Below are 25,996 nucleotides of genomic sequence, written 5' to 3'. Positions count from 1 at the left end.
ACAGATGTCCTGAGGGACCTTTGTTTCTGGGCTGCTCTAAGCTCCGCTGGGGACCTCCTAATCTCTACTGAACACAATATATACATATGTGCTGGTTTGGGCTGGAATACAGTTAATTTTCTTCACAGTAGCTAGTATGGGGCTGTTTTGGATTTGTGCTGGAAACAGTGTTGATAACACAGGGATGTTTTTGTTACTGCTGAGCAGTGCTTACACAGCGCCAAGGCCTTTTCTGCTTCTCACCCCACCCCACCAGCGAGCAGGCTGGGGGTGCACAAGAAGTTGGGAGGGGACACAGCTGGGACAGCTGACCCCAACTGACCAATGGGGTATTCCACACCATATGACGTCATGCTCAACATATAAAGCTGGGGGAAGAAGAAGGAAGGGGAGACATTCGGAGTGATGGCGTTTATCTTCCCAAGTAACCGTTATGCATGACGGAGCCCTGCTTTCCTGGAGATGGCTGAACACCCGCCTGCCGATGGGAAGTAGGGAATGAATCCCTTGTTTTGCTTTGCTTGCGTGCACGGCTTTTGCTTTCCCTATTAAACTGTCTTTATCTCAACCCACACGTTTTCTCACTTTTACCCTTCTGATTCTCTCCCCCATCTCACCGGGGGAGTGAGCGAGCGGCCGTGTGGTGCTTAGTTGCCAGCTGGGGTTAAACCACAACAACATAGTACACAGTTTTATCACAGGTAGTATTTTCTCTTAGAAAGCAACAGCTTTGGAGAAAAGCCATCTGAGAAAACCTACAGCAATGAAGAATTTGCCTGTATTTGAGGGATGTGGCACCATCTGACACGTGGACTAGAATTAGAAACCACTGAGCTGTGGGTTTGGAGGAGAATAGAGTGTTCACACTGAGTGCTGGGATAAAAGAAAGGTTCCCTGCAATGGAAAGATGTTTTATAACTCATTACTGGGACACACATCTGAATCTAATCAAATTTGAGTGTTTAGAATTGGGCTTGATGATGTCTGACAAGTTCAGCAGAGTAGAGAGGCAGAGACAAAGGCTAAGGGTAATTAACAGGCACTAAGGTTTCCATTAAGACAGTGACTGTCACACATTCAGGAAAAGTTCAGCTTTCAGCACTCACCTGTACATGATGAGTAGAACCAGTGCCAGGAACCCCCCTCCATATACTTTTCTAGCTGTAGTGCTCGCTGACCAGAACCCAGCACAGAACTTCAGTAGTGTGTCCCAGGTGATTCCTAGGAGAAGGAAGAGGTAGAATCAGGAGCAATGCAGAGGCCAAAAACAGAGCTGCTACATTCAGCAATAGACTGGGCAGACAAAGCTCTGTTAACAGCAGAAAACCTTGTCAATTTTTAAATTTATTTACATTGGTAACCTTCAGAACTATAGGGATTGTTTTGTATCAACAGAAGGTTGTTTTTTCCTACCTTACCATCTGAATAAATGCAAAAGAGATCTGGTCCCCAGCATGGTACAAAATCGCAGAAAAAGCTACCAAAACTGAATTATAAACAGACACGACAGAAAAGTGGGGGCAGTAAACAAAGGGAAGTAACCCGTATAAAAGCATATGTAAGAACAGTGACACAGCAGAGAATAGGAATCACATCTCTAAATTTAAATGCCCTAAGCACTAGACATGACTGCCTCTTCAGGGTGGTAACAAAAAAAAAATTGGCACTGCAAGCTCCTTTGTGAAAAACATTTTGAATTAGTCAATGTTTTCAAGCACTTTGCACAAGCAAGGAAAAAACCTATTAAAAAAATATACTGTTTAGTCTGAAAACATTCAATTTAACAGAATTGTCTTCTTCCAGACGCTAGTATTTACCTGTCAACATGCTGGAAAAAAGCATGGCAGGAAAGTAGTGGTGAAAGTAGAGAACTCGGCCCATCATAAAAAAAGGCAGGTAATGAAGGAGCCAGCCCAGTGTGATCTGCCCTCCACCACATAGCACAACTCTGGACAGTTCTGGAACACAAATAAACAGACTTCAGCAGAGGAAAAACTCAACTACAGTTCCTATTTGCAAGCCTTATCACAGTAAGTAAACTCAACGGGAATGATCTTTGCAGGAAGTCATGTACTAGTCTGAAATTGCTCCAAGCCTCTGCAACATCCTAGCTGCACTCTTTACAGACATACAAACACTTTTCAGGAAAACAGTTATCCTAAAAGATATACAAAGATGTAAGTCTCAAGGGATTGGCAGGAGATTGACCATGCTCTATGTTAAGACTGAACTTGCAGTTTCTCAGGACGTACATCAGACTAATTATGTCATTCCAGTTTCTGATGTTTTTTATTCTCTCTGCAATGAGACTACAAGCCATCGAGATGATCACTTTGCCAGCCTTCCCTGGAAAGAAATGTTGCCTACCTTTCAGAGCCTGGGTAAGGGCTCTGGTGTCTGCACGCAGCTTAGCCAATAACTTATTGTCTAACTGCATAGTTTCACATCACATTTTAGAATTCACTTCCCACAAAGAGATCTACAAAATGAAGCAACCATTGACATAAACTGGTATGGTCAAAGTGTGACTTATGAGGGTTTGTGAAAAGCTCTATGACCTTGGCATTCGACATAATAAAGGATCATTGCATCTCTTGCATGTCATTTTCTTTTCATAAATATCAGGAAACTTTTCTAATTTCAAAACACCATGCATACTACAGTAGCACAGAGCACATGCAGAGCTTGAGAGTAGGGCATTGATCCAACGGGTCTGTCTCCCTTACAGCCAACACAGGTAGCTCCTTGCACTATTTTTGTTGAAGATCTGTCCTGTTCACTATTAAACTATTTGAGAGATGAAGCTCCCACTCTTTTCCTTGTGGACATTCCTCAATAACATAAGCTCAGTGGTTTCCCACCCTTGGCACACAAACTTTTAAGGTGTCTGCAAAAGTCAGTTGTGAAAAGGAAGCCTTATTATCAGTAACGTATGTAGGGTAAGTATCTCTACTAGAAAAAACATCTTGGAAGCCTGCAGAACAAGCTAAAAACCATGGGACCAGTAGATCTCTGCATCAGGAAGGTTTCCCTGACATACGTTTTATCACCTTCTCCTACTGATATGTCCAGATCAAATATAGTCTTTCCAACAGATAAGCATCTGGTCATTTCTGAGCTGCAGTAATCAATGTAACTGACAGCAATCGTGGCCAACATCTTGATTCTTGAGCAGTTCATAAGCAACTCCCATGCTAGGCTGGGTGATCACCTGCAGACCAGAGCTGGCATGTAGCTACTGACTAATCCAAGCCCTTGTCTCCTGCAAGAAAACAAGGCAGCAAAAGCCTACTGAGACTCATAAGTTTGGATCACCTTAAGATGCCAGCTTATACCCAGTCCAGCTCTGTACTCTCCAGCAAAGGAGTGGCAAGACTTTTGAGAAGCCGCTGATCACATCCCCTGCCTGTGAGTCACTTCCAGAGCTCTTCTCTTTGGCTAAGTAGGGGTCTCAGGGCCCTTGCTGACCTGAAGATTTCCGATCAAGTCTTATAGGCTTAGGAAATTTGGCAACTCATCAGGAATGGTCTGCCATGCAAAAAGTGAGATTTATTCATCAGAGTAATAATTTCTAGTATGGAACCCTTTGTTAACAGTCACATCATTCAGCACTACACTTTCAAAGCACTATATAGCTTAGTGTTTTGTACATACAGCTGCCTTGAGTGTATTTTGTTCAACCCCCAGGGTTTTAATACAATATAAAAAAAAGATTTTTTTAATACAGGAGTCCCAAGATGAGCTTTCCTGTACCAGAAAACCAGGATGTTACAATAGGCATTCTATAGTGCAGGAGGAAGACTGACCTCACCTTTGAGTTCAGATGTCAGTTGGACACCTCTCTTCAGGGTCACGGCAGTGGAAACTGCCATCAGAAGATATAATCCAATAGTGACCAGATTTAGCCACCAAATCACCTACATAGGAAAAAAAGAAAGATTTGGGACTTTAGGCTGGACACAGGAATGCGCATGTGAGAGGAAATGAAAAGCTACATGCAAGCATGAAAGTACAATGAGAGAGACAGTCCAAAAGGAGGAGGAGGAAGAGAACCATTGTCACTGGCAGAAGCAAGAGTAAGCTAAAATTTGCTAAAGACATTGGCTTGGAACCTTCCACTCCAACTTACCGGGTTTCCCAGCAAATAAACTCGATAATCAGTCTCATTGACACCAGAAAAACGCAGGCCCTGAGGAAACAGACCAGAAGGGAGTAAAATGGGTTTGCATCAATTCAGTTTGTATTTGCACAGTGTCAAAGGTGAGACAAATTCCCATCCATGCAGCTCAGGTGCTACAAAATAAAGCTGACATCATCTTCAATGTAATTAAGAGGTGCTATGCCTCAAGAAGCACAGCAAAAGCACTTGAAAACAGAAAGGAAGGTGAATTAATCAATATACCTGGTAGTTGATTGGCCAGTGCCAAGGTTTGGATGTAACTTCATTGTCCTTTGGTTTGAGGCCACTGTTTCCCTACAGATAAGTCAAGATAAAATTTAAATGAGCCAGCAGTTATGCTGCAAAGCCTGCCCAGAAATGTCTGGGTACACAAACAATACATGAATACTCTTCCTGAGTAAAGACTGTTTTCTGACTATGTAAACACATCACCTTCTGGAGATGGCCACAATGAGGACAACGAGTGTTTTAATATTACTGTGCAAGTGAAAGTGTTCTTTGGGTACCATTAGAGGCAATATTCTTTCATTTATCTTCTCCAGTTTTTCTGTCACTGAGAACACATGTTGCATAAGCAAGACCTTTGTTCATTAAGAGACTATTTCAACAGGTTTCCCTCCACTCTGAAATAAAAGCCTCAGAAAGATTATTTCCATGGAAACTCATGCAGGTGCTTCCTTACCTGAGACAGCATTATCACTGGTTGCCACGGAAATGCTTAGCATTAATAACAATTTGCTTGACTACCTTCTTTCTTTTAAGAATCTGAGAAGAGCTTTACAAACAGTAGCAAATAAAACCTTAGATTCCTTTCTCAAAATAGTAACTTCTCATTCTTCAGACGAGGGATTTAGGAGCTGGAAGCAGAAGGACTGTGGCCAAGAGCACAAAGAACAATCATGGGAAAGACCATAAAAGTAGTCCACCTTGAAAATATTAAATCCAGCTCTTTTTTTTATATTCAGGGATAAATAGGGAAAAGGAAAGCAGAAAACACAGCACTTTGATGAACTTTAAAAAAAGCAGAAGTTTTCCATTTTCAATTCAAATATTTATTGTTCTCATAAGTGTGTGTTTAGCTAATTTTCCTCAATAATATCTTCCTGCCTCACAAATACTAATTTAACTTTAAAACCTTCCAGTAGGGTAGGGAAAATTTCCAACTCTCCTTTACAGAACCGAATTTCAGCAGTGGAGGAATTACATTATTGGGCTGTAGCTAGATGACACCAACAGCAGAGCCAGCATCAAGCCCAAGGCTTCCAAACTTTTGAAAGATTTAGCTGCAAGATCACCCCTTTTTCTAAGCAAAAATTAGCTTAGAAAATTTAGCCCAAAAATCAAGCCCAAGGCTTCCAAACTTTTGAAAGATTTAGCTGCAAGATTACCCCTTTTTCTAAGCAAAAATTCATGTAGGTTGCTGGGGCATGTAAATTCTGCCCTAGATTGCAGCCCATAGATTGCCCTATTGCACCCAAATATCTCAGAAAATGCTATTTCTTTTTGATGCAAGAGAAAGGAGGAAGAAAATTATAATCTAGAATTAATGATATCCTACCCGGATCATAACCATGTGGGATTCTAGCAGAATTTCTGCAAAAGAGGGCTTCAAAACATCCAGGCTGATATTGGGCACTTTAGAAAAAGAGAGAAAAATAGATTAGAAGTCTGTATGGTTTACTTTGATTTGCCTCTTTCATAATAAACTAAACTCTCTCCTCCTGTGACAAATCTGCTTCTAGCACCTCTTTTAATACCCTACACAATTCATTCATATTTTGCAGTCAAAAGTATCCCCCAGTGAATTTCACAACTGGTGTACTCTTAGATTTCCTCCTTTACTTCCAGGAGCAAGAGAAATAGCTAAAAGTCCATGAAAAACAGATTTGTATTTCTAGCTGAAGTTAGAGACATATTGTTCATGGGCTGCTGTTTATCTGTAAATGAGCCATGAGTGTGGGTATGTAAAATGCATTACAACAGAAGAGGAAATTCTACCAAGTCAACAGCTCAGGATTCCTCTCCTTTGGTTTGCATACAGTCGCTCTGAAAGGATGAAAAACACTAGGTTTTCTAGTAATTCAGAACTCAGCCCAAGTCATCTGCAATTCATGGGATGAAAATAATTGAATAATTCAGGCCAAATGAGGCTGTGACACATATCTAACTCCCGGATACGGCTGGAAGGCCCATCTGTCGTCATTGACAAACTTAGTTCTCTGTCACACTTCTATTCATTTCTTCGTGGTACTGCAAAGTCATTATTTAGCATGCCCTGGTAAGAGAAGGGCAAAAATACACCAGAACAGGGTGGATCCTAGCTTTTTTTAAAAAATCATTAAAGTATACATGACATATTCATACCAATGACAATAATTCCCTGTTAAACCAATGATGTTAAAAATAACAGCCTGTGTTGCAGTGCCTATAAAACTTCACACTTTTGTTACCCATGAAGATCTCAAAATCCTTAAAAACGTCTTTATACTTCCACTACACTTGAAGCATTATCACCAGCTTACAGTACAAACAGTGAAGTAGAAAAAGGCTATGCATCTCTGAACAACTGGCCCAAGTTCAGCAAGTTCGCACTTGAGTTGGGAAAGAACACACAAATTCCAAGCACTGAATGCCAGTTCTTGCCATCTGATAGCTCATCCCTTCCTTTAACAGCAAGCCAAGAGGCACTCTTAAAGGAAAAGGAAATAAATTACTTACACTTAGGGTTAATATGATCTTCAAAGTTCCAGAGGGAATTGGGAGTCTCCTTCAGGTATGGTGTGCAAGTGACTTCCACTTGTTCCCAACCCCTGAGGAACAGCACAACAGTTAGGCACCACCCCACAAAAGATCACTCAATATTTCCAGTTCACATCTGATTTTTTCCCCATTTAGCTTTATAATTCCCCATAACACCTACCATACCACTCAACCCCAGCAGCTGCATTCTTACACGCTCTTACGGGCTCTAAGCACTATGTAGAAACCAAAACAGATTTGAAAGGCAGCCAACATCAAAATTCTACTGAATATTTGAACCACATTTCTAACTTTGGGCATCTAAACTAAAAAACCTAGGTCCATACATAAGCAGTGGGATCTTTGAAGATGATGCGTATTGACAACTAGAAACTTCTTCAAGTCAACCCTTACAGTCTCTCCAGAACAAAATCCCTATCGTTAATTTAAGTCAATCCATGCCTACAGCAACTGTGTTACAGAAACAAAAGAATGACTTTAGATGATCCCACCAACTGTTCATTTAGTCTGTCACCCTATTTCTAGCAGGTCACATCAAACACTTTGGGAGAAAGTGCATCAAACCCTGCAGTAACGTGACGGATTAGTAAGAAATTTTCTATCAATCACCACTTAGCAGACTTAACACCACTAATTCATTAATTACATTATTTAATCACCACTTAATTCTCTGAAGGACAGTGATTACTCCCCTTTAAATTCCTAAAAAAAATATAAAAATCCAATATACACTAGCCACCCCTATTTGCAGTTAACAAGTATTTTTTCCCCTCAGCTCTTAATGTCATCAATATTTTGTGGCGATAACTTCCATTCACAGGGCAAATTTGTGTTAGGGAAAAAAAAAAATATATATACCCCCTTTCTTGAATGCTGTTGACAGATGCAGTGATTTTTTTTTTTTTAAGACCAATCACATTATTTACCCATGAGCCCAGTTTTACTGGTACAGTCTAAATGGCATTTGCATTCCAGATACCAGAGGTATCTGCCTGCGCTCACTATGAGTCAGCATCCACAGGATTCCTCAGAAGCCCTTTTTACCATAACACAGTGAAGGGAAACCTAAGCTAGCAGTAACGGAGGCTGCTCTGGAAACAGAAGCAACATGACCGCACAGCCTGCTGCTTCAGGATCCATGTTAGCATCCCACACAATACAGCTTTGCAGATACAGCAGCTTGCTTGGCATTATTCTGGATGTCTCTGCATATACCTCATTTTAATGATGAAGATATATAATCCAAGGACATATTAAATCACGACCCCTGCTAATAGCAGCTTGTTACCGTTGCCCTTGCTTCAGATGCTGCATGCAAAAATGGCAGAAGGTCTTCCAACCACAAAAGAAATTAATACCAATAAAAAGAAATTTGGAAGATTATAGTATGGAACAGCATGAATTGCCCCAGTTTCTAGCAATTTTTGTGAATCCCAAGGATAAAATGGGCCCTGAAGAACATGTCTGTCATCCCCTCCTGGACTTACCAGATGACAAGATCTATGTCCATGCCACTCTTGGACCTCTCAGTAAGGGATATTTTTTTTCAGAGCTGTATACCTTCACTGTAACAGACTGCATAACCCTAACCCAGATCTTCCCCTCTGGTTATATTTTTAGTACCTGCTAGTTACTTTTTTATTCTTTTAAAGGTAAGGAAATGGAGGAAATGTGGTTATTGCTTAGTTTAAAATTACCATTGAGCAAAGGAACACGTCAGCTCAAGGTCTTGCTGGGGTGGAGGGGGATTACAAGCTATTTACCATTTTGGCAGAGTCTTTCCAGAAGAGCCCAATATACACCCTGTGGCCACATGGGTTAGCCGGACCTGACTCCGTAGGACTTTGATGAGCTTCCCAGCCTTTCTGCCCACCACTTCAATCCGCCAGAAATCATTGGAGTCTCCTGTTCCATTCTATCATGCAAACATACCATAGGAGAAAAAAAAAAAGAAACAACACAAAAAAGGCAAAAAACCCGCAAGCCCCAAAAACGCGAACTAGAAGACTAGGTTTGAAGCACTAAATAGAAACTTCTGAAACTAATGGTGGTAAAGCTAAATAAAGGAGCCCAGGCTACGGCGCTCTCAGACTTCACAGAAGAGATTCCCTACTAGGAAGAGATGATTCTAGACATGAGCAACTACTCACAAACACATTTTTATCTTGCCAACCTTAAACTTTTTTGCTTCCAATTCATACTTGACTGTGGCTCAGAGTTACATTTTAAACGGGGGTAACTTGGCTGCTTCACAAAAGGGGTTTAGGCAACAGCCCCTTGCGTTTGGAAATTCAGCCCTCAAAGCAGATTACATTTTCATGATTCAAAATTCTGTCATCATTCTGTCAAAAAAGGCACTTGTCTGTGAGACAAGGCCAAATGCATAAAATAATACTTGCCAGAGCAACTTCAAGGTTGCTCAAGTTTGGCGTTTCTGGAGCTGAACGCTGCCAAAGCTAGACTGGCAGTAAAAGTTTAAGTTATTTTCTTGTCTGTGTTCACATTAAATAGACCTTAAATATGAGATAAGCTATTTCATACTAGATCAATTTTTCCTCCAGTATGGTAGATGCACATCTATCACTTTGGCTAACAAACTAAAAAAGCAAGAATAAATCCCCTTGGCACGGTATGAACTCTCCGCAAAAGAAGGAGCTTTTGTTTTATCTTGCCATTCACTTACTATTCCGTAGCCAGTGACCTGAAAATGCTTCCTTGTCAGGGGAGCCTCGTGCTGGTGACTGTGAAGATTTCTAGAAGTTCTGAAATTAAATTAAAAGTCAAACTTTGTTTTGTTTTTATGTCTCAGTCAATTTGCGATAAGAACTTTGGTTTGAGCCATTCAGAGAGCTGCCAGCGCTTTGACCACTGAATTCCAGCCGAGGGCAGTCTTAACAGTGATGGGGCCACAGACTGAAACTGCCGCTTCCCACCATGCAACTGAGCTTATGCCACACTGGGCAGTGCTGGAAAAGGAGGACAGCATGAATAAATCCAAACCGCAACCTGCAACCACCTCCAAGTGGAAAAGACATTGTTGTTTTTGCTTTTGGTTTTTTTTTTTTTTTTTAAAAGAAGAGTAAAGGTGGGACTAACAGTCCTGCTCTTGCAAGAATTAAAGCAAGATCCTGTCCTCTCTTGACTATCAGTTTTGCTTTTGAGGGGAAAGATTGTACCATTTAGTTGGGCACAGATTTACTGAGGGGGAGATCAGTGGCCCCCATTAGCACCAGCTGTACATGGTGCAGACAAACAGCCTCCCGCCCTAGCAGGGCCTGCTAGCTGAGGCAACCAGAAAAACGTGGCCATGTCCTAGTCAGTCCTTAATAAAACCACTCAGACAATGAACCACCTCTGCCAACAATACAGCTGCATCCAGCCCTCATCTGCACAGAAATGCTCTGCCCACGCTGGATGAGGTTTGTATGTAAGGAGACGAGAGCCATCTGCTGCATCTTTGCCGCAGCACCGCAGTGAGCTGATCAAGACCTAACAGTATTGCCTTATCAAGATTTTATCACCTTCATTATCATATATTTGGTAGTAAACCCCAAAATTCAAGGCATTTTTTTTTTAAATCTTAAAATCATTTTGGAAACCTAAGTAATGATTTGTGAACACACAATATTGAATGCAATATGTAATGACTTCCAGGCTCACAAGTTTAGAGCTTCTGTTAAAAAAATCAAAGCTGCGACAGCACAGAGCATTGTGGCACAGTGACATTAGACGAGATGAAGATTAAATATCAAGTCACTAGGGTTCCCCTGCTTCCTCTCAGGTATTCCCTACAGAGAGGGAAGGCACCAGCTGACATTTTCATTAAAAGTGTTTCACTGCTGTGATCTCAGTGCTCTTGAGAACTCCAGTGGGTGGGTACTGCCTATGCATATAGGAACAGGACACTTGCAGTACACTGACAAAAACCCTACACTATTTGCCTAGAAAACTCAAAGAGTGGGGACAAGCAACAGAATGAGAGTTTTGAAATTGCTTCTTTGCACAAGCATTACCCTTAATATTGCACCTCACACAGCTGAACAAATCCCTCTGCTGCTTAGGTAGGTATTTCTAATGAAGTTGTGTGGTTCTGTTAAAAGTTTTCAATTTAAAAGACACCCTTCAAAACATAAACCATAGAAGAAAAACTCCGCAAACTCCACACTGGAACTGCAGATATACAGACACCTCTGTCACACAGCCCGCTTGTGCTGGTCTAACCATGTAGTCTCCAGCAGGACAAATCTCCCACCAATTCTATTCAATCACGCAATCTCTTTGAATCCCAGAAATCATCCTTACTCTTTATGTTCCAGACGAACAATATCTCCGTGCCTCACAAACTCCACAGGGCTTGAGGGGTTTGACAGATCTGCTGAAGGAAGGCAAACTAATCATATCAATGCACTGACAAACATATCAGGGTCTTAGAAAGTTTCTTGGGAACGCTCATGCCTCAAGGACAATACAAGGCAAGCTAATTTGTGTCGACTCTAAGCCTGGTGTAAAACACTGCTCTAGTTTAAAGACCAGCCCTGAGGGCTACTCCAAAGAACATGGCCCCAAGGAGCACATACTGCCCTTAAATAAAGAGGATGCCTGGTCAGGCTAACTGAACACCAAATATATAAATATATATATTTCATGAACTCTTGCAACACTGATTATAATTTTGTTATATCTAGGTTATTTGCATTTTTTGTTGTTTACAGACAGTTCTTGTTAGTTTTTATATACACGTTGCAGGTGAAGAAAGGAAACTCTGTCAGACCAAACATGCCTCAACTACACTATATGATATTCTAAAACAAAAGATATATGTACAAACCATAGATCTTCACGTTCAGTACTCTTATCTTGTCCCAAGCAAACATCCATGCAAATCAGTTGAACACAATGTATCAGAACGTACCCAACGTATCAGAAGGACCCAACTTCTCCAAGACCCATAGCCACAATAACAGATTCCACAAAATACTGAGTTCAGATTAATTTCCTCTCTGTTATTTGCAGCCCTACCTAGCTGAAAAGTTGTCAATGCAACCTTCAGCTGAGAAAAGCTTATTTACTTCAGCTGTACCATCTGGAGAAAAACCAAAACCACAGTAGACACAAACAGCGTTAATCAAGACGGAGCCATATTCCTCTTGTTCTTCGTCCTCTTCCCCCTCATATCCATGAAGGATACTTTGCCCTGGACGGAACTCAGAATATTTAAGTGAAAAACTGAAGCAGCGTTATAAAAGGCACTTTACTGGTATTTGTTACCTGTATCTGAATCATGTTTCTTTATAATCCACAGGTTATTCAAATCTTTATGTAAGTAGGCAGTGACCTGAAAACACAGGATGTTATTTTACCAAACAAGAAAAAAGCTGGTGATAGCAGACACACATTCGTCAGCAAGTCAAAGTCCCAAATGAATGCACCAATAACATAGAAACCCTGGGATGACTTTTATGATAGTGCTCCCTAGAAAGTCAGTTACTGGCCACTCCTTAACCCAGATCACACCTTTTATTCAGTGCATAACCCGTACACTCAGAAGCACTACACTTAATGGCAGTTCACATGCATCATGAGTAACAGCCTCCAACCATACAGCTTGACCTCCTCTCATCCTACTTCAGAGGCTCCTTCTACAACAACAGGATATCCAAACCTGAACTTTTTGAATAATCACTGACCAGTATCAGAACCAGGAGATGGAAGCAGCACTGGCTTTACAGACAGGCATCACTGGTAGAGATTTATGACAACAGGCTGCCTGTGACAACCATAATACTTCTGCCAGAAGATCCAGGCAAGGTAAGAAGGATTCAGGGATCAACTGTTAAAGCCACACATGCTACCCAGCTAATCCTTACCGGCCTGCTCAGACTCACACGGAGTAACTGCTCCTACTGTTACACCGGCAGGGGAGGCCACCCGGCCCCAGGGTGCTGCTCCCGAGGGCAGCCTTCCCAAGCAGCACGAGGAACTGTGCCCACTTTGCTCACTCTCCTCTTCCAGCAGCAGCAAACCCTGCTCTGTGGGACCCTAGACCAGCCCCAGACCCGTGCCTCCCACTCAGGTGGGAGCTGATGGCCCAGTGGGTGAGCGAGAGGCAGAACACACAGGAGTGTCTGAGGGTGGGGAAAAACAGAGAGCTGGAGGTGGAACCTCATACCTTGAGGTTATATCATCAGGAGAGGCGGGAGAGGAGGCAGAGAGATCACTGCCTCCATCTTTTCCTCCCTAAATCTACCCCACGTTCTAAATTCCCTTCTCCTCTCCACAGCCCCCAAACTGTCCCAGCCCCCTACCCTTGTCCTACCTCCAGGGCAGGGAGCACGGGGGGGGGGGGGGAATCTCCACCCTTTCCCACTTACCCTCAAGGAAACTCCCATCAGCGTCCTCTCCAAATCCCCTTTCCCTGCTTTTAGTGACATAAAGCATGCTCTGCACTTGAATTTTGCCTATCCTTGAGCCAGTTTTGGTATGACATCTCCATCTATGGTAATAAACATCAATGTCACATGAGAATATTAGAATTTTTGGTTGGGAAGAACAGCAGGAAAAGAAGATTGAGACAAAGTTTTCATTTCTGAAAACTTCTTCCTCACCACAGAGGCTGAAGGAAGTTAAAACACAAACACTTGTTTTTCTCTGGCAACTTTCTTTCAAGGAGCTCAGAACAATTTTTAGACACTAACATGCAAACTGCAAAATACATTTTGGGAAAGCTGCAGAACCTGCAAAGATTTGTGAAGCTTGATGATGATGATAAGAAATTCACTTAATTTTTGTACTACTTAATTAGGGATAGTTACATGATTTCTGATTTTTACTTCGATTTATTGCTTAATTTTATCAGAAGCCCTTAGAGATTTCAGATAGTTTAATTATGGCTAGCTTACAAATGTACAGATATGTAATTTAATGAGCAAAGCCTTACAAATTCTTTGGTGGCAGATGAGGAAAGCAAGGCACAAAAGGAGAGTAACTCATGTAAGGTCACAGAGGCCGGTGGCAGGAGTGAAAACAACACACAGCAGCCCTATTCTGTTGCTTTTAAAACACAGCAATTAAACCTATAAGATAAAGTAATGTATTTGTTTTAAACATAAGTTTTACAGCCTTCCTTAAGTCAACAACAGCACTTTCATTATGGACGATTATTTTTAAACCCTCTTGGGCTCCACCTATGGAGGGTGGTCTTGCTACTACACTGAAGCCTTGTTACTGTAAGTCACCTCTCTGATGCAATGTGGTAGGCTCTCTTCAAGCATCCTTTTTTACTCAGTCTTCCAAGCCAAGTGCACAGCTGTGGCACTGAGAGGGTAACAGATGCTGAGTAAATACATAGCTCCTGTCACAAGAGCACCTAATGCTAAGTGCAACGGGAGCGAGTCGATGGTTGTAGTCAGAGGCAGTACTACCACAGCACACTAACCTGCTGCTGGCGAGCCCCAATGCCCTCCGGGTAGAGGTGCCAGTGGGAGTGAAGGTATCCCCCTGCCATCCGAAGGTTCTTCATTGTGACCACAGACCCGTACGCCAAGTCTACATGGGAAGGGAGGAGGAAAAAAGGCATAAGGCAGCTCTCCTATAAACATCTCCCCCAGTGAGTCTGCAGTCTCCAATTAGGCATGCATTCTCCCGCTTTGTTTTGATGAAAGCTCATTTCCTGTTACTCCACACAGCTCGCTGCAAGCTTATCTTCCATCCCCAACCACCATTCAGTAGAACTGTTACATAACATTTGGCTGAAACACTTAAAATTCTCCCACCTAGTTTTAACATAAACAGAAGCGCTAGTTCTTTTGTATGTAATTTCAATAATGAGAGGTTTGAGATAGCTTTCCATAAGAGTACATGGTCCAATTAAAACATGATCAAGTTTGAAAAGCATGTGACTACTTTGAAGCCCTCCATCGCCCAACCCCTACAGCAATACAAGAGGGAAGGAAGGCAAGCTCAACTATCAGAGAGTGGAGCCAATACCCTGGCTTCAGACACCTTCCTTCATAGCCTCCCAACACAAGTGGGAGAACACAGTCTTGGAGAATGGACCTGATGCTCTCCCAGTAGCAGTTCTGGAGCAGGGAACAGTCAGAGAAAAGCTGAAGTAATTGGAAAGCTAAACCATATTAAAGGGTCAGTAGTCCCTAGCCAACCTGCAGATTAGGGAACGACCACAGAGCCATCTTTCTCCTAAATTCATATGCATGCTTAAATACAACACAGCTGAACCAGGGGCATGCTGTGTCACAAAGGAGTTGATAGTTTTCATTTACACACATTTTGGAAACAAATCCCACATCTGAACACCTACAAACCTAAGGTGAACAGGACAAATCTCTTTTTGTTGTCTCAAGCAACATAAATGCCAAAAAACATAAAGATGCACGCACACAAAACTGTCAAATCCCTCAAAATGGCATCTTTCCCCCTAGAAGGAATATGATGAAACAGCTAGTGACCTTGCACTAAACATGGTGTTATTTTCAGCCTTTTTCTTTTCTGTCAATATATAAAACTGCACAGAGGAACAGCATGGATCTGACCATGATCATGAAGGCATAATCTGCATCGTCCTGCACTGACTCACAGGAGACGCTGTTTTTATTTAAACCCTCACGTACATGGACAGCACTCAAAGTGCTTTATTCCTTTGGACACTCACGCTCTGGAACAGAGACATTATGAAGATTGTTCCCGATCAGCTGGGACTGAAATGCTGAACTGAAGAAACCATCCCCAGGACCACTACAAAAGAGAGCAAAGAATGCAACAATTCAAAGTCTGGCAGAACAGGCATACAAAGCTCTATCATGCATTACCACATTGTTTTTACAGAAGGAAAAAAATAAAACCAGACATGGCATCAGGAGAAGAGTGACTGCAGTTCCCTTAGATGCACACACCTCTAATGTTGTGAATCATAGCAGATAGAGACAGTCTTGCAGGAAATTGTCCAGAGCTGCAAAGACTTGAGGTCACAAAAATATACACACTCACACTGCACAAAGCACCATCAACTATCTTTGGAGGTGTTCTTATAACAAATAAGCTGACCCACTGTCAGGTTGTATCTAACAAAGCCTCTCTCTGTGGCTCCTTAAGTCTCATTTCTGCTAAGTCCGTACTGGTAAGACCAGTCGACTTAAACTGAAAAATAACAGATTTAATTTTATATTCTTTTTTTATGGTGAAATGCTTATTCAACTCATCTCTTAATGCTGGCATATGGAAAAACATTACTCGGCCATTTCACTAGCTGTTGTGCTCTTTCTACATAAAAAGCATCTTTTGGTTGCAGGCATTCAGAGAAGAGTCCTCCCTTTGGGCACACTCTGACTTTTTTTTTTTTTAAATCACAGCCAAAGCATTTTTTAAGAAAGCAATGCCTTTTTTTTTTGTTGTTACAAAAAACAAAAACAAAAAGAATGGGGTTGAGACATTTTCAGGTCCAGGAAAGAGAGGAGGAAAAAAAAGGAGACAGAGAGTTTGGTTAGGATACTTGCTTGGCATTTCAGAAAGTCTTAGGCTCAAACTCAGTTTCACTGCCAGCTTGGCCAGAGCCTTTCTCTAAAAACAATGCAGGAGTCTGGGAAGGGAGTTAAACAAAGACACAGCTTCTGACATTAAAAATGGAGAAATCCATAATCAATAGCCTTTAATTCAAAGCAAAGACAAGTGATTCTTCTTCTGGAGAAAACATTGTGAAATACCTTTTATTTAATACTGTAAAATGAACAGCAAACATAGCCGTGTAGAGGGCAAGTGGGAGCAGGATGAGGCAGAGTACACGAGCCAGGAAATGCTTCCCAAACATGACCTGTAACAAACACAACCTGGATCAAACAGTGCAGCTGCAGGAACAACTCCACTCTTTATCTCACAGGACTCTGAGCAGTCGTCCTATAGCAGAAGCCTACCATGCAAGCAAGCCCAGCAGGGTGCAAAATTAGCTCAAAAAGGCCTAGGTAAAAGCTTAGGCAGACCTTGTTGTGCATCTCCAAAAGCTGGAGCTGGGGTACCTTGAAATTTCAGCGTCTTGGGAAGACGACAAAAACAGGCAATAGGAGGGTTTAACTTTTAAAAATGCTGGGCATGCCTAACTTTGGCAAAGGAGGTTGGGCAGCCCCCATTGACAATACTTTGAAAACAAGGACCTTAGCTTGTTTATCAGAGCGGTAAACATCTTGACAAAATCACAGCAAGGAGATGGCTTCCAGAATAATAACTGTCAAAGCTAAGCAAAAGGGAAAATGAAAACATGAGGGTACAAGCTACTAGATACAATTCTCCCAACAAGTCTCTCTGTGCAAATATAACTGCAACAAGGACTTCTTGGGGACCTAGATATGCTGCATTCACAGAAACCAGCCCACTTAGCAAGCATGCTCTCACATTGCAACTGCTGTTGCTGGTCCTCAGCCAGAAGTTACAGAAAAGTCAGCAGCAAAACCTGTGAGCGTTTCTAGCTGCCTCAACACAAAAGCAGAGCATTTTATTTAAATCCCTTGGAAAGGTGGTTTGTACACAGATGCCCAAGACTCAATTACATATTCACATCCTACTGACACTGCTGGTAGTAGAGTATGTAATCTAAAATACAGGGTGGGTAATAAACAGCTGTGGGAGAAGAAAACACCTTAAATAGCAAAAATCGTTTGCTAAATGTCCAAGGCAGATGTACTTGCTATCTTCCATTTTTTTTTTACATGGTACCTATCATACAATCATTAAGCTAATCACCCTCTATCCCTTAATAACACATCCAAAGACTTAAGAAGTAATGGAAAAAGAGCTGAACACATTAGAAAACTAAGAGCTGAACACATTACAAAACTAAGAACTTACTGAAGTCAACAAAGGAAACAGTTGCTCAGCTCAAGTACTTGAGCAGAACGCTTAATAACCACTGGGCACTTGGAAAAATGCTGATTGATGGTATATAACCAAATTTATGCAGCGGAGAGGCATATGAACTAATCTCCAGTTCCCTGCTCAAAATGACCACAATATGCTTCAATCTTTGTGAAAAGGTTTTCTTTAACTACAGACTTCAATGCAAAGTCAAAAAAGAAAATGCATATGAAGGACAGCATCAAGCAAACCAGAACAGTGGACCAAGATAAGCTGAGAAGTCTAGAAATCAAATCAGTCCCAAAAACCTTGCATGTAAATAATCATGAGTAGTTTCCTAACAAATGCAGAGATAAGTTATTCAGGCTTCCAGGAGTTTAATCCTCACTTCTTTTTTTTCCCCTCCTCAAGCACCAAGGTTGCCAAATAGTTATTCAGAAAGCATCTACCTTCTGGAGTAAATTTCTTTACATGTTCTAACACTCAGGGGCTTGCTGCCTTTGCTGCCAGCAGCACAAATGAAATCACTGTACAGCCGTCTGCTGGCAGAAAGCTTAGACATGATGGATTTGTTCAATTTCAAATGCAATTAACTGACTTTGCTCAAGAAGTGCTTCTCCGGAGCTGGAACATTGCATCTTTGCAGCCCATATTGATCCACATTAATCAGAGAAAACAAATCACATAGCAGGAATAGAAAAAGTCCCCCAAAACCCCCACTGTTTATGAAACAAACAGACAAAAACAGTAAGTGAAAGATGGAGAAATTTCAAGCTTCAGAAGAGGCTGAGACAAGAGGAGAACTGAACACCTTTTAAAAGATGTGCTTGAAGAATTTGTTTTCCTGCTGGTTGCAAGACAGCAAATGGTACATCAAGGTATTTCTCCAAATATTAGATTTCACAGTCCCCATATATAAAATGCAATATATTAGAACAGGGCACCCAAACACACTAGCAAATTTCTTAGAGCTTGTAAGAACTAAATGTATGTGAAATCGAGCACGCTATGGCTGCCTTCATCCTCAGGACTGGTGTCCTGGTTTTGGCTGGGATAGAGTTAATTTTCTTCATAGTAGTTGGTATAGTGCTATGTTTTGGATTTAGTATGAGAATAATGTTGATAACACACTGATGTTTTAGTTGTTGCTAAGTAGTGTTTACGCTGGTCAAGGACTTTTCAGCTTCCCATGCTCAGCCAGGTGCAGAAGAAGTTGGGAGGGAGCATAGCCAGGACAGCTGACCCAGCTGACCATTAGGGTATTCCATACCATATGATGTCATGCTCAGTATATAAAGCTGGGGGAAGAAGAAGGAAGGGGAGACGTTCGGAGTGATGGCGTTTGTCTTCCCAAGTAACCATTACGTGTGACGGAGCCCTGCTTTCCTGGAGATGGCTGAACATCTGCCTGCCGATGGGAAGCAGTGAATGAATCCCTTGTTTTGCTTTGCTTGCGTGCACGGCTTTTGCTTTCCCTATTAAACTGTCTTTATCTCAACCCACACGTTTTCTCACTTTTACCCTTCTGATTCTCTCCCCCGCCCCACTGGGGGCGGGGAGCGAGTGAGCGGCCATGTGGTGCTCAGTTGCCGGCTGGGGTTAAACCATGACAACTGGCTATGGAGACTGCAAGTTACAGAGCACGCCTATGACTCACGATAGACCATAGCGTGCTACTGCTACGCGGCCTGTGCCCCCGTACTCTCGTGAAGCAGAGCCTGAGCTTGCGCTGCATATGCAAACTAGGTGCTGCAAGACATGCCTGTCAGCCAGGTAGCTCATACTCCTCAGAAGGTCATGTAACAGTGTTGGACAACATCTTGCTTTGGGCCATTGTACAGCCATTCCCAATGAGCATTTTTAACCTAGACTGAAATAAAATTAATCCAACTGCAAATGTAATAGTTTCTCTCGAGAAAAAGCAACAATCTTTTTGCTGTGCTCTTATGACATTATATCCCGCTGACATATGTGGGGTTTTTTTTAAGCTTATGGCAATAGTTTTTCCATTATAACCTTCATCTTTAATCATCATCATCAGATGCCCGTTTGCTGCTATCACTGTTTGGCTAGTTGTAAATAACTAGGAAAACAAAACAAAGAAACCCTTAATGTAAAGAAAAGTGTTCGACACTCACCAGTGACAGGCTGAGGTTCCCCAGCAAGTCCCATAGGTCATAGATTGTGTTCAGGCCAACCAAGAGGACCACAAAAAGGCCAACAAACTTTACCCCTATTGCTCCAGCAAGGTTCACGCCAGTCAGACTCAGCCAGAACCACCAGGAGGCAGAAAATGGCCTGCAGGAGAGATAGAGCAGGTCAGTAAATAAATAATGGCTCCTTGAATGGACATCTGTGATCAGGAAAACAAACAGCAAATTGGTTATCCCGCAAAATTACATTCCACCTTCTTCTCAGGAGCCCATGAGGAATAGAAAGATAATGTTTTCATTAATTTTACAACAATGCAACAATACCCCTGATACAGGCTTCAGAAGGGCCCAATACTTAAGCCTGGGCAGCCCTAGATCTCCCCTTTAAGGAAGGGAACATAAACACCAGGTATAAGCTAAAATACCAGTGTGAAGAAAGTCTGACACATGGAAGGTCTGAAAATAGAAACAGGACTTTTGCTCCATAAAATGCAAACTTACATCTCTCAGAAAGCTAAGGCCGTGATGGAGAACAGGAGAAAAAGAACAGCTACTTTTCCTAAAGCAGAAAGGCCATAGTGGAAAACATCTACCCAAAGCACAAACAAAAGCTGCAGCAAAAAGCAAACAAATTACAAACTAAACTAAAATTAAACCACAGAGAAAAGATGAGAAAAGATGACAGCAGAATTTAAAACTCTTTTCCTACTAACTCCTGATGCTTGTATTTTGGCTAGACAAAATCCCTGTGACCTGCTAAGCAATAGAATAGCTAGAGCTGGCTTTTAATTTGCATAAAATCAACTAGTTTGAAAACAGGATTAGCTCCAAGACATGAGAAAAAAGTTCAGGTCAAGGCACTCAGAGCTGATCAAACACTGCCTTGTAACTTGGTGCTTGCACTCCCTGAGGTGTGTGTTGTAGATGAGGATGGCCTTGGATGGCCCCAGATGACACTGCAGGCTGCATTTTAGCCACATGTGCTGCAGTGACACTAAGGTTGATATGATCAGTTCTTGACCATTTCATGAAACAAAAATTGCTCATATATAACACAGTACTCTAAGCTTTTATGTCTCTGAATTCTGGATGCATCGTGGGGAAACTACTCTGTACAGCCCAGCGACAAAGCAGCCTTCTGACATATCCAAATACCTATAAATCACCATCCCCCTCTGAATAGGTCTACAGCAAATATCCTGAGCAACTTAACTGCTTTATTCAAAAACATGGCTATATTTCTCTCAAATTTTTGGTACCAATTTCTCTAAACCCAACAAATTACACTATTTACCTCAGTTAGCAGGATTTTATAAGTGTTTATAGGATTACAGTCACAGATAAGCTGTGTTTCTCCAGCCTGGAGACAAAGTGATTGGTTCAAGATAACAAATTAATATTTTTGCCATTAAGGAGCAAGGCCTTGAACAGCCTCCAACCATCCTTCATTCCTCCTTCTCTGACCTACAATGCCCTATACTATCTTTCTTTCCTCTCAAGTTTTAAAAAGCTTTAACCTTTATTTTCAAGATTTGCAGTTCCATAAACACCACTTCTGCTGAAATTTCCTTTCATGCTAAAATAATTTATTTAAGTCTCTCTCTCCTGGTGTACTCCAGCCACTATCTTTCTCCCTAGTTTCACAAACCCTCATACTAAAAATTTTTCTCCCCTACCATGAGCCATTTTCACCTCCAAATTTCCTGAAACAATCTCATCTCAGCCATTCACCCAGACTACCAAGTGGCAGACGTATTCTAGTACTTTATCTGTGTGAAAGTTGAGTACCTATAGTTTAACAAAGTTATCATCTTTATCTTACCTTTCTGCACAGCTATTACATTTCACCATACTCAGAACAGCTCCCATGAGGAAGAACATCAGAATGGGGTCCAGCAGAATATATTGGGACAAAGTAATACAGCCCGTATCTGCAAACAGATGCACAAGAATGTCAAAAAGGCCTGCGGTTCCAAAGTGAATCTAAAATTGCAGGAAGCCTAAGTTTCCTCAGTGTAGTCAAGACAAGGGGAACAAGGGAAATTTCAGAAACAGAAGCAGATCAGAACATTTCAAACAACTGAACAACAAATGAAAAACAACCCTCACAAAAACCAGGCAGTACAACATTATCTGTTAAACACCATTTGGGAGGTGCTGCTAACATATTCAGATGGAGAGCGTTACAGACAGCAATGATCTACCTACTAAGGCACCAGCACAGTGCCAGAGGATGCTACAGGAGAAGTCAGACATTACCTACAAAAAATGAATATGACTTGGATATTTTAAGTCTCCATACCTCAATATCTGTGTGTCCTCACAAAACCCCAATTTGGGTAACGCCATTTACAATGTTAATTTCTCCACTTGGCTCAATTCAAGAAGGAACTTTATTCATTTCTTACTGTGAACTCTTCCACAGTAATGTAGTAGGCTGTTACATACCTCTATAATTCATATGGGAGACATCAATATTTCACTAGTGGGCAAAATCATTCCTGACCATCCACCTTATACAAATTCTTAAAATCGAGGTGAAATGTAGTCTAACGCTGTGGTTATGCACATAACAGAAGTACCTATGAACTAAAAAAGACTGTAAAATTCTCAAGGGGACCACCAATTAAAAAGCCTCATATATATAAAGCAGAATTACTTTGCTTTTGGGAACCTCTCTCATTAACCCCAAACCCCAATATCCCCTGGTAGGTAACACATGATAATCCAGAAATTAAATTAACCTGCTCAATTTTGCTGTAGCAGGAACACCTACCAAAAATAAGGATGAAAGCTGTGAGTAAGGCTGCTGGCAGTGACTTTGACAGTTCCAACACTGTGAGATAGGCAAAGGGAACCAGGCAGGAGCCAAGGAACGCACAGAACTGCAGGAAGAGAAGATCATGGGAGAAGTTACAACCCTCCCCAAGGTGAACATGCACCCACACCCTTTCCTTCCTTCATCTTCCACACCTACCAACAATAGGAGGTGTTGCAGTAGCTGAACTGACTCACTAAGAACATCAAACAAAAGCCAAATGAACAAAGATACTGTTCAGAGGACAGCTGCTTACTCTGTTCTGTCTCTAGAGGTGTCAGTAACAACAGTTGGTCATTCTCTTCCTAGACTACATCAGATATTCATAAAAAGATGTGTCAAGTAGGTACACTACACATCCACCATACTCAACTTATTTTAACAAGACATTAGAATATGAAATTCAAGAACAAAATACACCTGTACCTTACATCTTTACCAGACCAGTATCCTCGCCCCTACAAAAATGAGACTGAGGATAGTTGGGAGGAGGAAGAACAGAAATCAAAACAAAAGAAAGCAGCATCACAGTAAAATTTGTTCTCTTCAGTGTCTGGTTCTAACACTTCTCCCACCTTTGGCTCAAGGGAAATCTAGAACCACGAATTGCTGGAGACCCAGAAAGTAAACCAAGAAAAGATGCCTTCCTAGTTTTTATTCTTCTTTCTAGGCACTAGCAATTGGCCACTGTTTCTTTTTCTGACTTGTGTTATCTGTTGTCAGTTTTATGGCTCTTAGTCTTCCTAGATAGCAGTACAGCCAGGGTTTCAGACAGAACACCACTCTGAATAGTAATTTCCACCCCCACCCCGCTCCATCAGCTTATTCAACTCAGTGTCACTGGTGGTGGCAAACTGCAGGTGACAGTGGATGATCCTGGCTTTTTGACATCTTTGGCTCTCCAGCAGAGCAGCCGGGCACAATGGAGTGAGCACAAGCCCAAGCTCAGCAATGTTCCCTTTACAGAACAGGCAAAATATCTGTCCCACTCAGGAGTGTAGTCCTACTAATTAGCAGCAAGGCTTGGCCTCAATAATCACCTTACTTTCCTACCTGGCCTCTCACAGCCAGACATTAAGACTTATTCACAATACAACCACTAACACTTTTCTGAAGAGCGTAAAGACAAGGTACAAGGCTAAACAGACCTCTGATGTGATCCAGGAGAGCTGTTCTTATGACGTAACAGTCTGTACTGAAAAGCACAGAAGAGCTAACCAGCTTGATATCAGCCTGTAGGGCCTTACCCCTCTCATTCCCACGTAGTTGTGCTGCTCATATTTGTCCCCTGGCTTTTGGAAAGGAAATGTACCATCATATCCACTAAGGTAGCCAGCAAGTCCAATCAGCATCTGAAGAGGAAAGGTGAAAAAAACGGTCAAGGAAATCCTGAGTATCCAAGGAGTATCCAAGTCAGCAACACGTAAGATTTTTATAGAAGCCAGTCTGATCCAGAGGATAACTACTTAATTCAGACACATCATCCAAACAAGAGCTTATGTACAGAATTCATATGCATACATACTGCCCTTTGTCTAAAGGCAAAATCAGAAGGGATGAAAAGGATTTTGGCTGCTGACTATAGGGACAACTGCAAGCTCAAGAGAAATACCAGGTGTGGGATTTAGCAGAGAGAATTCTGTCTCTGTAGATTCTCCCGTAGCTCCCTATTCCTATAGTTTAAGGAAACTCAGCCTGAAAGGAAGATAATCTTCCTGAGGCAGGAGGAGTGCGCCTTCATCAACACTGCACACTGTTGCTAGAACAAGTACTTTGATTACAGAATAGCAAGTCAAGGCTTTCAGGGTCCTTTGTGGTAGGAGTCTCATTTACACACAAGCTGTCAGGAACTGTTTGGTTCCTTTGAACTGCAGGCTTCGATTAAATATCTCTTCCAAACCATGTAAGTGCCACGTTCATTTTTTAATGTCAAACCTTTCAAATACCCAACATGCAATACTGTTTTGTCTTCCCATATTCAAAGCACTTTCATAAAGAAGAAAAGATGCAAGCTGAGGCTCTGGATAGAGAATGCAAATTACCACGATGCCATCAACAGTTAGAAAAGATACTGGTGTTCATCACATCCTTCAGCCAGAAGGATAGGGAAGACTTTTGTTGGCCCACTCCTGTGGCTTCTAAAACATGTAACAGAAGAGCAGTTTACCTTCCCCAAAGGGGGGTGGACATCAAAGAAGAAGGTCCGATTAATGTAGTAACTTCCCATCTTCCCAAAATGAGTTTCATCCCAACTAGAAAAAAAAACAAATACCAAACAATCTGCTATAATGCTGAAGACAGTAAAAAAAAATCCAGGAAGGTCTTTTTACTCATGCTTTTCATCATATAGAGGGTTAGCGCCATACGTTCTGTATGAGACAATGCATTAAATTCACTGGGAAATCATGGCGAGTACTTCAGCCATTCTAGGCAGGGTCCTTTTTAAAGAGTTTGATATTAGCACTCCAAAACCTCTAGTTTGCCGTTCTGATCCCAGATTGAGCTTAGACATGTTAAAAAATCAGCCTGCAACCCACAGATCCCCAAAACCGCCTCCCCGAGACCCGGTCCCCGCTCTGCAACACGTCCCGAGTGCAGCGGTGAGCGCGGGGCAGGGACCGGGGCCGGGAGCGGGCTGGCCGGAGGGCACGGCGCTTCCTTGTGGCCCTCACTGCCAGGATCCCATCCCACCACCTGCCTGGAACAAGCACGGATCCCTTCCCAGCCGGGCAAGGCAGGGGCGGGCGGATGCTGGAGAACCGGGCGGGGGAACGCGGCGAGGCTGGGAGTTTGGGCGCACTCCCGTCCGAGGGGCCGGGCGCGGGGACGACAGCCGGCTGTTTGCGGGGCGCCTCCCGGGAGGAGCCGGACACCCACCCGCAAGCAGGGGCTCGGGCCCGGCCCGCCGCCCCCGGGGCAATGCCCCGCCGGAGGGGCACAGGCACCGCCCCGGCCCGTACCAGACGTGCGGCGGCTCCGGCAGGCGGTGGAAGCGGGAGGCGAAGCTGAGGAGGGTGACGAGGGCCAGCGCCGCCGGGCGAGCCGCAGCGGGAGGGGCGGCGGGGCGCGTCGGCCCCCCCGGCAGCTGGCGGCGCTGCCGCTGCCGCAGTGGGCCGCCGCGCGGGCCCGGCTCGGCCCGGCCGCCCCCCGCCGCCGGCATCCGCGGGGCTCCGCCGCGCGCAGCACCGGCCCGGGCGCGGCGCATCCTGGGAGACAGAGTCCGGGGCG

At 42.7% G+C, this 25,996-nt stretch overlaps 1 protein-coding gene across 4 annotated transcripts in view; it reads right to left on the bottom strand.

The window, feature by feature from the left end:
* Positions 1 to 25,973, bottom strand: part of POMT2 (protein O-mannosyltransferase 2) — a 31,162-nt gene extending 5,189 nt beyond the window's left edge. Inside the window, exons 1-20 of one of the 4 annotated variants that reach the window (XM_075151435.1) lie at positions 25,729 to 25,973; positions 24,936 to 25,020; positions 24,016 to 24,120; positions 22,727 to 22,835; positions 21,773 to 21,881; positions 19,936 to 20,095; positions 16,657 to 16,763; positions 15,609 to 15,691; positions 14,376 to 14,485; positions 12,209 to 12,275; positions 11,243 to 11,315; positions 9,624 to 9,702; positions 8,704 to 8,855; positions 6,899 to 6,990; positions 5,739 to 5,815; positions 4,403 to 4,474; positions 4,130 to 4,189; positions 3,812 to 3,917; positions 1,818 to 1,958; positions 1,107 to 1,221 (exon numbers count right to left, since the gene is read on the bottom strand). In XM_075151435.1, the coding sequence (XP_075007536.1) occupies positions 1,107 to 1,221; positions 1,818 to 1,958; positions 3,812 to 3,917; positions 4,130 to 4,189; positions 4,403 to 4,474; positions 5,739 to 5,815; positions 6,899 to 6,990; positions 8,704 to 8,855; positions 9,624 to 9,702; positions 11,243 to 11,315; positions 12,209 to 12,275; positions 14,376 to 14,485; positions 15,609 to 15,691; positions 16,657 to 16,763; positions 19,936 to 20,095; positions 21,773 to 21,881; positions 22,727 to 22,835; positions 24,016 to 24,120; positions 24,936 to 25,020; positions 25,729 to 25,973 (2,147 nt within the window). The other 3 variants (XM_075151436.1, XM_075151438.1, XM_075151437.1) reach the window with 3 other exon arrangements.
* Positions 25,974 to 25,996: the final 23 nt, after the last annotated feature.

This window comes from Calonectris borealis, chromosome 5 (assembly GCF_964195595.1).
Source record: "Calonectris borealis chromosome 5, bCalBor7.hap1.2, whole genome shotgun sequence".
Taxonomy (NCBI): Eukaryota; Metazoa; Chordata; class Aves; order Procellariiformes; family Procellariidae; genus Calonectris; species Calonectris borealis.
The sequence above is the reverse complement of the archived record's forward strand: the minus strand, read 5'-3'. Positions and strand labels throughout refer to the sequence as shown.